General features: G+C 36.3%; 1 protein-coding gene across 2 annotated transcripts in view; it reads left to right on the top strand.

The window, feature by feature from the left end:
- The window catches only part of RNF19A (ring finger protein 19A, RBR E3 ubiquitin protein ligase), a 52,971-nt gene that overhangs the window by 13,027 nt on the left and 23,150 nt on the right, over window positions 1-16,794 (top strand). For both annotated transcript variants that reach the window (XM_011237141.3, XM_002913982.4), the window contains exon 2: window positions 9,797-10,564. In XM_011237141.3, coding sequence (XP_011235443.1) covers window positions 9,891-10,564 — 674 coding nt within the window. In that variant the 5' untranslated portion in view covers window positions 9,797-9,890. The remainder of the gene's footprint in view (window positions 1-9,796; window positions 10,565-16,794) is intronic.

Here is a 16,794-nt window from a genome sequence, read left to right as displayed (position 1 = left end):
TTGGTAAGAATTCAGGGAAATAAGCACCTTTCTGACTGGTGGGAGTACAAACTGGAACAAAATAGTTTGGCAGTTTATTTGCAGAGCTTGTTTTAGAAGTCCATACCTCCTAAATAGCAAAAATTCACACTAAGATGTAGCTTATTAAGTAGGTGGGAGTCGTGCATGAAAAAGAGATCATTATTCAACAACTGATGTTGAGGTAACTGGCTCGCCATTTAGAAAACATCAAGTTTTGATCTCACTTATTCCTAACATTAAAATGAATTGAAATGGTTGGAAGATTTAAGCAAAAAGATAAACTGTAGAATTACCAGAAGGAAACAAGAGAGTATTTTAAAATCATACTCTTGGAGTAAGCAAGACTCTTCCAAGATAGGAATAGAACCCTAAAGTCGTAAAGAGAAAGATTTGTGAATTTGAACTCATTAAGAAAATTTGAAATACCTACATTGGAGAATTGCCGTAAAATCAAGTACAGTTTTTAAAACAATGTTTTGACACATAAAAGCAAGTGTTCTTTATACAAAAGTTTTACACATCAGTGAGGAAAAGTCGCAACAGTGGGATATGAGCAGGTGGTTAGGCCATAGAAAGTGAAGTATAAATGACTTGTAAACACCTGAGAAATACTAAAAATATCTTTCCCACCAAAGCAAATGTCCTCCTTTGTTTCCCAGTTTCACATACAATACCAAATATATAGCCATTGAAATGAATAAGTTTTTTATTCCTCATCTTCTCCCAACTTTGCAACATGTGTATATTTCTGAAGTTTAGTAGCCTGTTATGCTTTTTAATACAGAATACAACATCTAAAATAGAAAGTCTTGTTTATCTTCTTTCTTGAGTCTTTCACTTGAATATAAGATAGCTCAGGCTTCACTAGTAACCAAATTAGTGAGCTATAGAAACTCTGGTGGGGATCTCTGTGCCTATTTCCTCCTCACTTAAAAACAAGAAAATGACTTTATACTTAGGTGTTCTCTTCAGCAGTGCCGATAAATGTTGTTCCATGCTACGTTCGTTACATGCAAGTTTTTAGAGGTGCAGAACATCTGGGTGTCAGACATCTAAAAAAGAAATTCGAAGTTGTAGGTACTTTTTGCTCTTCTACTTAGTATTTAGACCATCCATACAAAATTTTTGGATTTTCTCTATATTTTAACCTTTCTGAGAAGTAACAGAAGAAACTTAATTTTAGCTGAATAACAGAGGCAAAAACTGATCAAGAGTATAAAGGAATTTTCTCTTGGAAAGTGATTTATTGTCTGTAAACTTTTTTGCCCAGCCTTCTACATTTCTAGAATACCTTCTGATTAGTTTTAAATCATTTACCATGTGGGTGGCTATTCGGTGCTATTGAAGTGTTTATGATTAGGAGATGCTCATTAGGAGAAACCTTAAATCGATAATTCTTGAAGTGACATAGTGTCAAGATACTTAACATGTTTTATTTCTCCTGTAGCCTCCTGGGAGAAAGGTTCTTAACTTTTCATAATGTAAAAAGCTGGATATAGTAAGATTATATCCCTTAATAAGGATCATACAGTGATAGTAAACCAGAAGTAAAGATATGGATAGAATCCTCAGTTCCTCATTTCCACTTACATGTTTTCGGCATCATAATTTATTTAGCCAGAGATTATTAGGCATTTGCTATAAGTTACACATTGTGTTAGGCTCTAGGGATACAAAGCTTGTGTGACATTTCATTTCAGCTAACATTTAGTATAATGCCAGATTTTGCTAGGTACTATTAGCACATGTCAGCTTCACTTTATTCTCCTAACATCTATTTGAAGTGAGTGGTATCATCCATATATTGTAGTGGAGATCACAGACTCAGTATTATACTTTAAACAGGGATTTTATAACTAAAAGTAGCTAAGCCAGGTCTTGACTCCCAAATTCTCTTATACATCCAGTGCTGGATTTTTTTTTACTGTGCCCCTCCAGATCCACTCTTCACCCATCTCTGCCTTGCTTTGTGTCCCAGAGGGGAGTTGACTTCTAAGAACTGCCTCATTTGGGCTCCTTTGTTGGACTTAGCCAATTTGAGGTATTGGCAGGATATTGAAGAGCCACAGAGAGAAGCTGGATATTGTTTTTCTAATTTCTATTGCACAGTTCCTCTTCAGTAATTGTTTCCTCCTGCCCCTTCATTCCAGAGGGTGGCAGTGCCATCCCTGTTTGGTTCCTTTAACCCTGCCCACGCTTTTTTCAATGTGCCCTCAGTTACCTCTTTGAGAGTACTTTGTTTTTTGCCAGGACCCTGACTGATAACATACAGCTTTTCTTAAACAATGGGCTACTATTTGTATGTATTTGAGCCTTCTGACTGTTCTTGTCTATCCTGTGTTTATAAGTTGAGTGTTTAAAATCTGGTACATATTTTCATTTAAAACAGTATTGTAATTATTGATTAGGTGCTTCAACTGGAATGCTCAATTTCTGTAATCTTTACAAAGTATAAAAAATAGTGTGGCGTCAAATGAGATGTATTTTATGAGTCAGTACGAAGTTCTCAGCACTTTTACTAAATCTTAATTCTACAAAGCTTTGACACATGTTGGTAGAAATACTTTTGTTTTGAGCCATTCCTATTTCATAATCCCTCACATATTTTCAAGAGATAGAAAAAAGTAGGGGCACCTGGGTGGCTCAGTTAAGCAAGAGTCTGACAATCGTGGCTCAGGTCATGATCTCAGGGTTGTGAGACTGAGTCCCATGTTAGGTTCTGCACTGGGCGTGAAGGCTGCTTTAAGATTATCTCTCTCCTCTCCCTCTCCTCCTCTCCCCTGCCAAAAAAAAGTAGAAAAAAGTAAGAATCAAGAGACCTTAACTTTAAAGGGATATGAACCCTGAACTAGAAAAGGTTAGATGAGCAGGTGTGGGTCTCTATCCTTCTCAGTACCAGTCTTTGGTGCTGTTCTTTAGTTGAAGTTCATTAAAAGGTCAAAAGAGGGTCTCCTTTGCCAGCAATAAAACTAATTCTCCAACCATTTTTTTTAAAGATTTTTTTATTTGTGAGAGAGAGCACGAGCACAAGCAAGGAGAACAGCAGGCAGAGGGAGAAGCAGGCTCCCTGCTGAGCAAAGAGCCCAGTGCAAAACTCAATCCCAGGACCCTGGGATCATGAACTGAGCAAAGGCAGACACTTAACCGACTGACACACCTAGGCACTCCCTCTCCACCCATTTTCTTTAGGGGCATGAGTGTGTAGCAGCAATTGGTAGTCTTGGTTACTTGTTGGGAGTTATGCTATACTGAGAATGAGGGAGAGGAGAGACCTTTCTCACAGTTTAATAGATGACTAGAATTCCTTGTAACATTGGTGTTGACAGTGATTATGATTGTAGATACTTAGTTGAAAATACATACTTTAGCGTCTACTTGTGTTTTATTATTCTTTTCTGTTTCAGGAACTAAACTCTGCTAGTACGTCAATGTAAAGAGCTCCCAAGATTGGGGATTATTAGGAGTTGGGGATATTTCAGATTATGTTATCAGTACATTTACTGCCTTTCATCATCTGTTCCTACTCTGAAGTGGTATGAACTATTCTATAATACCATGTAAATATCTATGTTTTTATATATAATCTGTTCTGTATTTAATACAGTAGACCTGATATTTCTCTTTGTAGACCTAGTATGAACTAATTGGACTTTAAAAAAAAATAGTACGCATTATGTGCCTAGGAAGTATGACAGTGAAATAACAAGACTTAATATTTTCTTGTGGTTATGGAATAGTATCATCACTTCAGTGACATTGTGTCATTTTAAGAAATACTCATTGGCACTTGTTCGTGATGTTTATGTTCACGACACCATCTTGGTTCTGTTGTATTAAAGAAATCACAAATACGTTCTACCTTAAAAACCTTATTAAAGATAGGAAAAAAGTGAACAAAATGAAGTTTCATCTGAATTATAAAAGTGGAGTACAGTTTGGTTAGGAGGAGAAAAAGGGAGTGGCATTTCAGACAGGAGGAATGGTTTGAGTGAAACATGGAGTTGAAGGATAGTTAAGACCGGCCCCAGATGATGTGTAAGATGTAATTGTCTTTTATTTTCTGAGATAATTTTTGATATCCTGATAGTGACTAGAGAAGTTGTTTCATGAAGGCAGCTGCAGGCAGATAATGGTACTGAGGCCGAGGTATCAGAACACTGGAATTTCCCTTAACCCTTAAACCTAATCGTTTACTTACGTTACAATATTTACTCTCTCTGGGGGCGCCTGGGTAGTGCAGTCGTTAAGCATCTGCCTTCGGCTCAGGGCGTGATCCCGGCGTTATGGGATCGAGCCCCACATCAGGCTCCTCCGCTGGGAGCCTGCCTTCTTCCTCTCCCACTCTCCCGCTTGTGTTCCCTGTCTGGCTGGCTGTCTCTCTGTCAAATAAATAAATAAAATTAAAAAAAAAATTTACTCTCTCTGAACTTCAGTTTTCCTATCAAATAAGATTAATAAAACCTTTTTTATCGAGCAATGAGGCTTAAGACACGGATAAAAAAGACTTTTGAACTCTATAATGGTATTATTATATGCAACATATTTTCCCTTCTTTTTCCAACCTACAACCCAGCCATTTGTTTTAAAAATCAAATAATATTTTTGTCTTAATGGTGTGTGCATTTCAGAGGCAGGACATAATACAGATTGGGGCACCTGGGTGGCTCAGTTGTTAAGAGTCTGCCTTCGGCTCAGGGTGTGATCTCAGAGTCCTGGGATCGAGCCCCATGTCAGGCTCCATGCTCCGCTGGGAAGCCTACTTCTTCCTCTTCCACTCCCCCTGCTTGTGTTCCCTCTCTCACTGGCTGTCTCTCTGTCAAATAAATAAAACCTTAAAAAAAAAACAATACAGATTCATATAGTTGATAGTTTACTTCAAAAAAAAGTTGAGTTCAAAAGAACAGTACTATATTAAATGATGCAAATAATAGGTTTTTATTTTTCAGTGGAGAATGAAGTCAACTTTTTCTAAAAATAAGTTTCTGAATCACTGAAAGTTTTTTTAATTTCACACATTTTGTCATCTGTTCAAATTGGCAGAATTTCTGTAGTACTTTTTTTTTTTTCTTAGTGATTTAGGGTGTAGTCTTAGCAATCCCAAGTTAGCCAAAGTTCCCTTGATTGAGGCATTCCCAATACTCTTTAGTTACATGCTTGTAGACACTTCCGTGGATTATTTCTGCAGAAAGATAGTCATTAAATTATGTGGATTTTTAAATAAGTCTCTCTCGTCATCTCTGTGCCATAGGTTGAGGGGTACCTCATCATAACCCATTTGGCTGACCATTACTAATAAACTGAGTTGTTGTTTGTTTGTGTTGTTGTTTTTTAAGATTATTTATTTATGTATTTATTTGACAGAGCACAAGCAGGGGGAGCTGCAGAGGGAGAGGGGAAAAGCAGGCTACCCGCTGAGCAGGGATCCAGCCTCGCTCTGGGATCATGATCTGAACTGAAGGCAGAAGCTTAACCGACTGAGCCACCCAGGCACCCCCTGAATTGTTGTTTTTAATGGAACTTTTATTTTTTGTACCTAAAGTAATGAAAAACAAGGACCTTGTTTCAGAGGCAAGGCCTGTGGAGTTTTGTTTTTTGAGTGTTTCAAGTCTCCTTAGTATTAGTGGTTCTTAATCAGAGTGTGCCACTAAATTACTGACCTAAATATAAAATGCACAAACTCTCACCCCATCCTTATTATAATTGGTTAGCTTTAGGGCAAAATATATTGTTTGTTATTGCTTGTGGGGTTCAATTAGTTCTTTGGTTTTTTTTTTTTTTAACTCTAATTAGTGGATGCTCTGATACAGTTTTAAACTCTGCAGAAGGCAGAATGTCATACTAGATTGTACTCCCCAAGGTAACAATTGTCAATGGTTTCTTAATATTTTTCCAAAAATTGTTGTATGTATATGTAAGCTGTGTGGATATGGTTTTTCCACACATGTGCTCATATCGTACACACTATTTTGCAGTTATTCACTTAGCATTATAGAGAGAGTGCTTTCCATATCATTGCACATAAATTGTGGCTGGTTCATTTATTTTTACCAGTCCCCTGTTAGACACGTAAGTTATTTTCAGGTTGTTTTAAAGGTCCTGTTTTAATTGCTTCTATCAACTAGGCTACAGGGAATTTCCTTGCACATTATCTTTGCACACCTGTGTCCTTATATTTTCTTTTCTTTTATTTTAATGTTTTTTTATTTTATTATGTTAGTCACCATACAGTACATCCCCAGTTTCCAATGTAAAGTTTGATGAGTCATCAGTTGCGTATAACACCTAGTGCACCATGCAATACGTGCCCTCTTTACTACCCATCACCAGTCTATCCCATTCCCCCCCGCCGAGGCCCTCAGTTTGTTTCTCATAGTCCATAGTCTCTTATGCTTCATTCCCCCTTCTGATTACCCCCCTTTCTTTATCCCTTTCTTCCCCTACCAATTTTCTTAGATCTTATGTTCCATAGATGAGAGAAATCATATGATAATTGTCTTTCTCTGCTTGACTTATTTCACTTAGCATTATCTCCTCCAGTGCCATCCATGTTGCTGCAAATGTTGAGAACTCGTTCTTTCTGGTAGCTGAGTAATATTCCATTGTATATATGGACCACAACTTCTTAATCCAGTCATCTGTTGAAGGGCATCTCGGTTCCTTCCACGATTTGGCTATTGTGGACAATGCTGCTATGAACATTGGGGTACATATGGCCCTTCTCTTCACTACGTCTGTATCTTTGGGGTAAACGCCCAGTAGTGCGATGGCTGGGTCATAGGGTAGCTCAATTTTTAACTTTTTAAGGGACCTCCACACTGTTTTCCAGAGTGGCTGTACCAACTTGCATTATCTTTGCACACCTGTGTCCTTATATTTTCTGAAGGATAAGTTTTACATGTAGGATTGCTGGTCAAAAAATACTTCCATTTTGACATTTAATAGATAAGGCCAAATTGGTTCCTCCAAATTGTGCTGATTTGCACTCCTCCCAACAGTATATGAGATGTTTCTTTCAGTACACGCTTACCAACTCTTTACAACCTTTGTCAATCTAATGTGCACAGAGAGGGTATTTAGTGTTTGAATTTTTGTTTTAGTTGTGGTTGTTAAAAACTATATCCTTTCTAATTTTTATAGTTCTTTTTCTTCAAACATCCTCCTTGTATCCTTGCGATCAGGTTGTACATCTTTTGCTTATTAATGTGTAAAAGCTATTTGTATAGTAGGGAAATTTGTTCATTGTTATACATATTTTCCTGATTTATCATTGTCTTTCTACATTATAATATTTTTTACCTTACAGAAATATTAAAGTTTTAGTATTCAGATTTATTTTTCCTTTGAGGCATATTTGTGTATTTTCACAGTGTTTTAGAAGGATTTCCTAAATAGGATGAATACATGTTCCAATTTGCCTGTTATCCTACTTTAAATATTAAGAGTACTTCTAAGGGCACCTGGGTGGCTCAGTTGGTTGAGCATCTGACTCTTGATTTTGGCTCATATTATGATCTCAGGGTCATGGGATCAAGCCCCATGTCCAGCTCTGCGCTCAGCAGTGTCTGCTTGAGATTCTCTCTCTCTAACCCCAACCCCTATACGTTATCTCTCTCTCTCTCTCAAATTAAGAAATCTTTAAAAAAAAAAAATTCTATTCACTCTTACAAGGTTCTCTTTTGGAGAAAAAAATTATATGGCTATCAGGTTTCTTAAAGTGTATATTTTGAAAAATTTCCCAGGTGATACTGATAAGTACCATTGGTTTACTATTTTAAGTGACAGATTCTTATGGTAAGTTCCCCAAGATGGATTCCCTCTGTAGTTCTCTTCTATGATAAATATATTTCACTGTGGAGTACAAAAGCCATTTTGAGATGCAAGTTAAAATAAAAACATGGGAAAAAATCTGCGGAAAATTTTAGTAAAACCTACCATTACACCCTGTATTTTCCTCAGAATTAGCAAAGAATGCTGCAAATAATGGGAAAATATAAACTGATGGACAAGAATAATGTTTGCCTGAGTGAAATGTTTTTCTAGATTTTGTGTTGGGAAATCAATACGACTTTCTCAGGGATATGTGTAGATACCAGCTCAGGGAGCTTTTTTTTTTTTTTTTAAACTTTGTGATACAACAATCATTCAGTAAAGTATATTGAACATGAGTTTGTAGGTCAGTGATTTATCACAAAGTGAAAATACCTTTGAGACTACCACATATGTCAAAGTTCCCTTTGTGCCTCCCCACAAAAGGTAGCTATACTCCTGACCTCTGTCATCATAGATTAGTTCTGCCTGGTTTTAAACTTTATTTAAATAGAATTATACATACAGTATGCCGTCTTTTGTGTGAGATTCATTCTTGTTTTGTGTGAGGCAGTATTTTGTTGATATTCATTAATTTCTAGTATACTAAAATGGGAATATATACAGTTCTCTTGGAAGAAGTGTGGGTTGCATCTAGTATTTTGGCTTGTTATAACTAATGTTGCTATTAATATTGTTACATATCTCTTGATGCATGTAGGCATTCATTTTTCTTGTGCAGTTACTTCTAGTAGTGTGATGGGTAATAGAGTATCTGTATGTTCAAATTTGGTAGATACCATTAAACAGTTTTCCAAAGTAGTTGTGCCATTTTACACTTCCAGCAGCAATCCACATCTTTGCTAATACTTGGAAACGTCAGTCTGAATTTTAGCCACCCTTCTGGGTGTGTATCTCAATGTGGCTTTAATCTGTATCTCCCTGATGACAAATGTTGTTGAGCACTTTTTCATATCCTTTTGTTAAGTGCCTGTTAAATCCCTTGCCCATTTTTCTTTTTGATTGTCTGTCTTGATTTGTAAGTGTTCTTTCCATATTCTGGGTGCTTGGTCCTTTATTAGTTATATGTGGCAACTGTCTTGTCCCACTCACTTAATACTGCCTCTTGAGTTTATTATATTCCAATTTGTCAGTCTTGTCTTTTCTGGTTAGTACTTTTGTATGTTTAAGAAATCTTTTCACAGAAATATTCTCTATGTTAACTTTTAGAAGCTTTATGATTTTACTTTTCATACTTAGATCTGTGAACCAAATTGATTGAATTGATTTTTATGCATGAGGTGAGCTATAGATTAAGTTCCTTTTCTCAGATGGTAACCAGTAAGACAGTATTATGTTGTTTTGTCTGTTTTGTTTTTGAAAAGGCCATTGTCACCTTTGACCTAAATCAAGTATCCACATATATGTGGGACTTCTTTTCTGTACTGTATCCTGCTCCATTGGTCTTTATATCCAGCCTTGTGATGTACCACAATGTTGTCTTAATTCCTGTATCTTTATAAGTCATTACATCTGGCAGGGTAAGAGCACACACACAGTTTGCTCTTCTTCAAGATTGTATAGGCTATACTTAGTAACCCTTTGTATTTGCCTGTATATTTTATTGTCAACTAAAAAAAAAAAAAACTCTGAGACGCAGTGGGGACTCATTGAGGTCTCAGTGAAAATGATCAAAAATTTTTATGAGATTTTGATAATGTTAAGGTTAGCTGAAATCTAGAGTTTTTTAAATTAAGATTAAAGAATCTACTTGTTTTAGTGCTCACTGTATATTACTACATTCTCGTGTAGACTACTCAGTAAATTTGGGTCTTATAAAAAAAAACAAACACTAATGATTAAAGAACATACTGGTTTGAAGTTTCATAGTAAGGTTGTAAGTTTATTTAAAAAACAAGCAGACTAAGAATGCAATAAAATTATTTTGGTGTTGTGTTTTGTTTTTCAGACCATCTATGATAACAGTCTTCTGTAAGTCAAGCTTTTTCAAGAATTCGCTGAAGGAATCAAGTAGGATTTTCTTACATCATGACTTAATCTGAATGCAAGAACAAGAAATAGGTTTTATCTCTAAATATAATGAAGGGCTGTGTGTAAACACAGACCCTGACTCAATTCTAATGAGCATTTTAGACATGAGTTTACATCGGCAAATGGGTTCAGATCGTGATCTTCAGTCTTCTGCTTCATCTGTGAGCTTGCCTTCAGTGAAAAAGGCACCCAAAAAAAGAAGAATTTCAATAGGCTCTCTGTTTCGAAGGAAAAAGGATAACAAACGTAAATCCAGGGAGCTAAATGGCGGGGTGGATGGAATTGCGAGCATTGAAAGTATACATTCTGAAATGTGTACTGATAAGAACTCCATTTTCTCTACAAATACCTCCTCTGACAATGGATTAACTTCTATCAGCAAACAAATTGGAGACTTTATAGAGTGCCCTTTGTGCCTTTTGCGGCATTCTAAAGACAGATTTCCTGAGATAATGACTTGTCATCATAGATCTTGTGTGGATTGCTTACGACAATATCTAAGGATAGAAATTTCTGAAAGTAGAGTTAATATCAGTTGCCCAGAATGTACTGAACGGTTTAATCCCCATGATATTCGCTTGATATTAAGTGATGATGTGTTGATGGAAAAATATGAAGAATTTATGCTTAGACGGTGGCTTGTTGCGGATCCTGATTGTAGGTGGTGTCCAGCTCCAGACTGTGGGTAAGATTTTGTTTGGTTTTTCTTTATATTTTTTCTGTGGATTAAATAAGAATTAGCTATTACTCAAAAGAAAAATCTTAGCATGTCAGGTGATTCATTATTCAATAGACAAACATACATTAAATGCATACCATGTGTCAGGCACAATGTTAGATGCTAATGGCAGGAATATTATCTTACTCATTTTTATATTGTGTTTCATCACATACTTATTTGAGCATTATCGCAAGACAGGGGTAAGATGGTAGCGTACAGGATCTAGTTGTGAGCAAAGTTGATTATCCCCTTCATTTGGAAAATCATTATTTTATTGTAGCAGATGAAATGATCAGGGGTTTTTTGGTTTTGGTTGTGGGAGGGTTTGGTTGTATAAACTCAAATGACCCTTTCAAAAGACACCTTAATGTGTGCCACAGCGTCATGTGTTCATGTTGGTATGACATAAGTATTGCTAGTCTAAAGATTTAAAGTAATTTTGCTTATATATTTGATTATTATGTTAACAGCATCTTCTGTTTAAAGAGCATTTACTATGTAGGGTTGTCATAACTAGGAATAAACAGTCATATGCTTTTCAAGAATAACAAAAGCTGTAAACACTGGATATTATTTAATACCCATTAGTAAGCTAGAGATTACGTATAAGTAAAAGTTGGGGAAAACCCAGAACTTTCAAAATTATCTGGGTATAATCAGAAACAAGAGTGGAATGTGAGTTTAGTTTCTCAGATGAAGTTTCAGGATTCATCGTCTGGATCAAATTTATTATTAAAAGCTTGTTGAGTAGCAACTTTTCAGATTGCATCTAGCCTGTATTCTGTAATTTTATTTTATTTTATTTTATTTATTTTTTTTTTTTAAAGATTTTATTTATTTATTTGACAGAGATAGAGACAGCCAGTGAGAGAGGGAACACAAGCAGGGGGAGTGGGAGAGGAAGAAGCAGGCTCACAGCAGAGGAGCCTGACGTGGGGCTCGATCCCATAACGCCGGGATCACGCCCTGAGCCGAAGGCAGACGCTTAACCGCTGTGCCACCCAGGCGCCCCTGTATTCTGTAATTTTAAATGAGAAAATTAATGTTTCCAGCCTTTGCAAAATCCCAGCCAGTTTTCCCAGGTATAACTAGCACTTAACTGTTCACCAAGGATTTCAGTGGAAATAAAGCATTAAAAATATTACCTGATTATTTACCATTTTAGGAATTCATTAGTTGTGTGAAGAACATTATTCATTATCACATTTGAACTGTGCTCTCCTCTAGTGCAGGGAGCTTGTACTAAAACATAAATAATAAAATAATATGCTAAAGATACTTTCTAAACTGGGCCAAGGTTGGCTATGCTTCCAGGTGTATGACAGAAGCAAACTCTGGGATCCATGAAGAGTTAAACTCTCAAGAAAAAGATTGGAAGAAGTAGGGATAATGAACAATACCTTTTACTTGAGCAGGAGACAGTATCCTGTCAGAACAACAGCTTGGATACAGTTGTACCACTCTTGGTCCCATGGACCCCTGCGCAACATTTTTACTGGTGCAAGTGTGCACATTCATTAGATTTCAAGTTGGACAGCAAATTTTAGGTTAAAAACACTTTTTGCAAATCATTATAGTAAATACTCCTTTAGCAAGAGTTCAGATAGTGAGGAATATGCCTATATGTTGTGTTTTGTCTGGAGAAAGAGTGTGATTTTCTAACTATCTTTCATGGAACCCCAGGGTAAAAAGTGCTTCACAAGTTCTTCAAGCATTTAATAGTTTTAAAAGAAAAAGTTTGAAAATGATGGGATGAATTAAAAGGCTTAAGTGTCAGAAGCTATGGCCCCGAGAGATGGAGACAGTAAATCCTGGGCGCACATTTTCTGGTCACTAAATAGGTATATTCTCTTGAGCTGTGTTGATTGATCATGTGGTCCTAATGGATATCAATTGTATCAACCTAATAGAACATAATAGATACAGTTGACACAGATTCTTGTTTATATAAGAATTTGATTTTAGGGGAAACAGGCTAAACCAACTGGGAAAGGATTGATTTATCAACATACAGAATTGTGAAAAGTAACTATTTGAGGGGAAAAAATTAGATTGTCACCACACATAACACACCAAAACAAAATCAAAACTGATTATAAAGAAAAGTTTTATAAATAAAAGGGAAAATTTTAAACTAAAAGAAAATACAGGTGTAAGATTAGCTCACATGCTGCCATATTATTATTAAAATTGAATACACATTTACCCTGTAACTCAGAAGATCCACTCTTAGTGAAATACCTTAAAGTACTCTTGTGTGCCAGGGAACATCTAGTTAGGAGACATGTTTAAGAGTGTTCATAATAGGAGCACCTGGGTGGCACATCCAACTCTTAGTTTCAGCTCAGGTAGCAATCTCAGGGTCCTGAGATCAAGCACCGCCTCCACTCTGCACTTGTCAGGGAGTCTGCTTGAGATTCTCCCTCTCCCTCAGCCCCTGCTGCTCGTGCACTCTCTATCACTAAAATAAACAGATCTTTAAAAAAGAGAATGCTCATAATAGCAAACAAGAAAAAAGTGTTCATTAATAGTAAAATGGATGCATATATTTAGTTTTATGGTTACCTATTGAAAGGAAGTTGTGAGCTTGAAGGGGCAATCAAGGGGCTTCTAAAGCCTCTGATAAATGAGGTAAAACCGTAGGTTCTGACTTGCCAGAGATAGTTCAGTTTATGCTTCTGCTGTAATTTTTAATTGCATTACCCTTCTCAAGTGTTCCAGTTTAGGTTGTTAATTATATGATCATCCTACTGATACCGTTCTTAGTTTCTTTGGTAGATACAGGGGTGTTTGTTTTTATTTATAAATCCTTTTTGTATGGGTGACATTTTTCAGTAAAATTTTAAAATGTTTCATAAACTCATACTTTGGCTTATTTTTGCCCATTTTCTTATCATTGAGGCTTCATTGTTAAAAGAGTAAAATGGCTTAGGGGCACCTGGGTGGCTCATTCGATTAAGTGTCTAACTTTTAATTATGGCTAAGGTCATGATCTCAGGGTTGTGGGATCAAGCCCTGCATTGGGCTCAGGTGGAATCTGCTTGTCCCTCTCCCTCTGCTCCTCCCCCAGCTGTCTCCCTCTGTCTCTCTTTCTCTCAAATAAATGAATAAATCTTAAAAAAAAAAAAAGTAAAATGACTTAATATTCTAAATATTTTGGAGAAGATAAGATAACTTAAATGTTTTTTTTTTTTAATTTTATTTATTTATTCGACAGAGATAGAGACAGCCAGCGAGAGAGGGAACACAAGCAGGGGGAGTGGGAGAGGAAGAAGCAGGCTCATAGTGGAGGAGCCTGATGTGGGGCTCGATCCCATAATGCCTGATGTGGGGCTCGATCCCATAATGCCGGGATCACGCCCTGAGCTGAAGGCAGACGCTTAACCGCTGTGCCACCCAGGCGCCCCAAGATAACTTAAATGTTAAGTATAAAATATAAAATAATAGAAACACCTCCTTTAATAGATTCTGTTATTATGAAAACAACCACTTGATTGTTACATAAGTTTAACAAAGAGTTAGCCTTGATTAATTTGACTATAAATTAACTCTTGGTTTGGTGGTTGTCAATAGTCTTACCCACAAAGGACAAAGAAAACATGTCAACATTACTTTTATTGATGTATTGCCATTTATATTTGATTTATGTTGTTTTTCTAGATTGAGCATATTTTATATACTTGATTACATTGTAGGCTTTATGGTTGCGTTATGTAGAAAGTGACATCCAGTAACAGAAAGTTTATATGTGTACTTCGAAAACATGGAATACTACATAAGCCTTCATTAAAGGTTTCAGTTTTACTTAGCATGAGCATATAGACCTGATTTTAAATCTCTGTCCTATCATGTTATGAGGATTGGAGTAGATCTTTAATTTTATTACTAGCATAATTCCTAGCATACAGCAAGTTTTTTGTAGCTCTTATTTATCATTCCTTGTGTCCATTCTTAAGTTTTGCCTTAATTTTTAAAAACCAGACAGTCACTCAAGTATTTAATGCACCTGTGTGCCAGGTACTTAGAAATTTAGTAATGAACAAAAGATAAAAATCTCTGCCCTCTTAGAACTTATTAAAATCTTCGGATCCACAGAGGGTCATATTTTATTTAGAATCCATTTATTATTTAAATCTTTCGTAAGGAATACTGATAAATATCTGATTGTTTGGCAGTGAGTAATAGAAATACTTAGCCAGCTAGGACCATTGGCATGTATGTAGTATTTAACCCCTTTCGTTGTACAACACACTTGAAAGGCTTTTTTCTAGAAATGCTACATGTGAAACTATGAATTTTTTCTTTTGCATTTGATATTTATCAATATGACCATTGTCTATGGCTGACATTAATTTTACTTAAACATGTAGTTTAACACACTTCAAGAAATACTGCCCTTAGCTTAGAGTAGAAAGAAAAGCTGACCTGGTTTCTATTTGAGATCTCTCAGGGCTTCTGACCTAATATTCTTTCTACTCTTCTGAGGGCCAGGACAAATCAAGCTTGTTTTAAAAGACAGCATTTTGGAAAAGTCCTCTTGAGAAAGAGCCAATCTTGTGTGCTGTGATTTAACCAGAGTGAAGTTAGCTAGGCTGCTTCTGTAACATGCAGTCTACACAGGTTCAGAGAAGAATCTGTGCATGACTAGGGAGAAGTGTTGGGGTGAGGTGAGGGGCACATAGGAAGGAATATGCATAGAACCTGTCTTGAGTAAAAATACCTAATTACCTTCTGCCCAGGATGCCCAGTTTATACATTGTAGGCAGATAGCAGAAAGTTGGCATTTAGTTTTTGTCATCACATATTTCAATTGGCCACCCTTCTACCAGCACACATTATCCCTGTTATCTCATGTGAGTGCTTCTCACTTTGCTGGGAAGCTTTGAATATACAAGAACATTTATTATACAAGAATATAGTTAATGACTTAATAATGTATGTGAGCCTCTCAAGGGCAAAAAGAAAAAAGTATTTGATTTTTCTTTTAATTGCTGGTTAACCCGTGCTCAATAAAGAGTTGTTGAATGAATCAATCTGACTATATGCCACTAACAAATCATGTATCTTAGGAATGGCCAATAAGCCATTTTATTTTACTTTTCTTTCAGTAAGCCATTTTATTTTATTTTTTTTATTTTTTAATTTTTTTAAAAGATTTTATTTATTTATTCGACAGAGATAGAGACAGCCAGAGAGAGAGGGAACACAAGCAGGGGGAGTGGGAGAGGAAGAAGCAGGCTCATAGTGGAGGAGCCTGATGTGGGGCTCGATCCCGTAACGCCGGGATCACGCCCTGAGCCGAAGGCAGACGCCTAACCGCTGTGCCACCCAGGCGCCCCTCAGTAAGCCATTTTAAAACAATGTGTTTGACTGTAATCAGGTTTGTGTAGTGTCAAACTGGCTGACATATAAATGATTTTAATAATTCTGGTGGGAGGATACTGTTGATAATGGATTAAAAAAATGGGGCCATCGGCTTAGCAACTGAACAATATATATTTTTAAATTCTATTTAATCTCCATATAGCTTTTATTTTCATCCTACAAAGAAGGGTTTTATCCATAACTTGACCATCTTTTGACATGCTGGAAATGCTTTTGTAAGCTGACCTTTTAGCAATTTTGTACAGAGAATAGATCCAACTTGTGATTTTCTCCAGAGGAAACAAGTACATGTGACTTAGAAAACAGCAGGTTTTGTGTATAGGGAACCATAACGAGTAAACTGTGTTTCAGTGGAAGTTGTAATTCATACCTAGTGACAAGTTGTATCTTTTAGAATAGACATTCATAAAAGTATTCTAAGAGTTTGAGCTTAGAGTTTGAAAATTACTTGAGCTGAGAGTTTCTTCTTTTTAGCTTATTCTTCCTAACCATAAAATTGATCTAGATATATTTTAATGCTATGTAATTCAGTATATACTGCTGCTACACCAGACATTGTTAATTAATACTAAGATTTTTGGTGGTTTTAAGGGAATCGATAAAAATAACATTCCCTCAAACCCTCCATCAGAACCAGGTTGATATGATAGGAGACATGACTGCTCTCTCTTAATTTAGTCTATTAAAGAATGTGGCTTTAGATATGCAGCCAGAATGGCTTGCTGACACTGCCCCTAAATTAGACTGACTTCTCCAAATAGTCTGGGCAGTTCTCAACAACTGTAGGGCTCCCCTGTAGCACAGGGAAA

Source organism: Ailuropoda melanoleuca, chromosome 9, assembly GCF_002007445.2.
Source record: "Ailuropoda melanoleuca isolate Jingjing chromosome 9, ASM200744v2, whole genome shotgun sequence".
NCBI lineage: Eukaryota > Metazoa > Chordata > Mammalia > Carnivora > Ursidae > Ailuropoda > Ailuropoda melanoleuca.
This window is presented reverse-complemented; position numbering and strand designations above follow the sequence as displayed.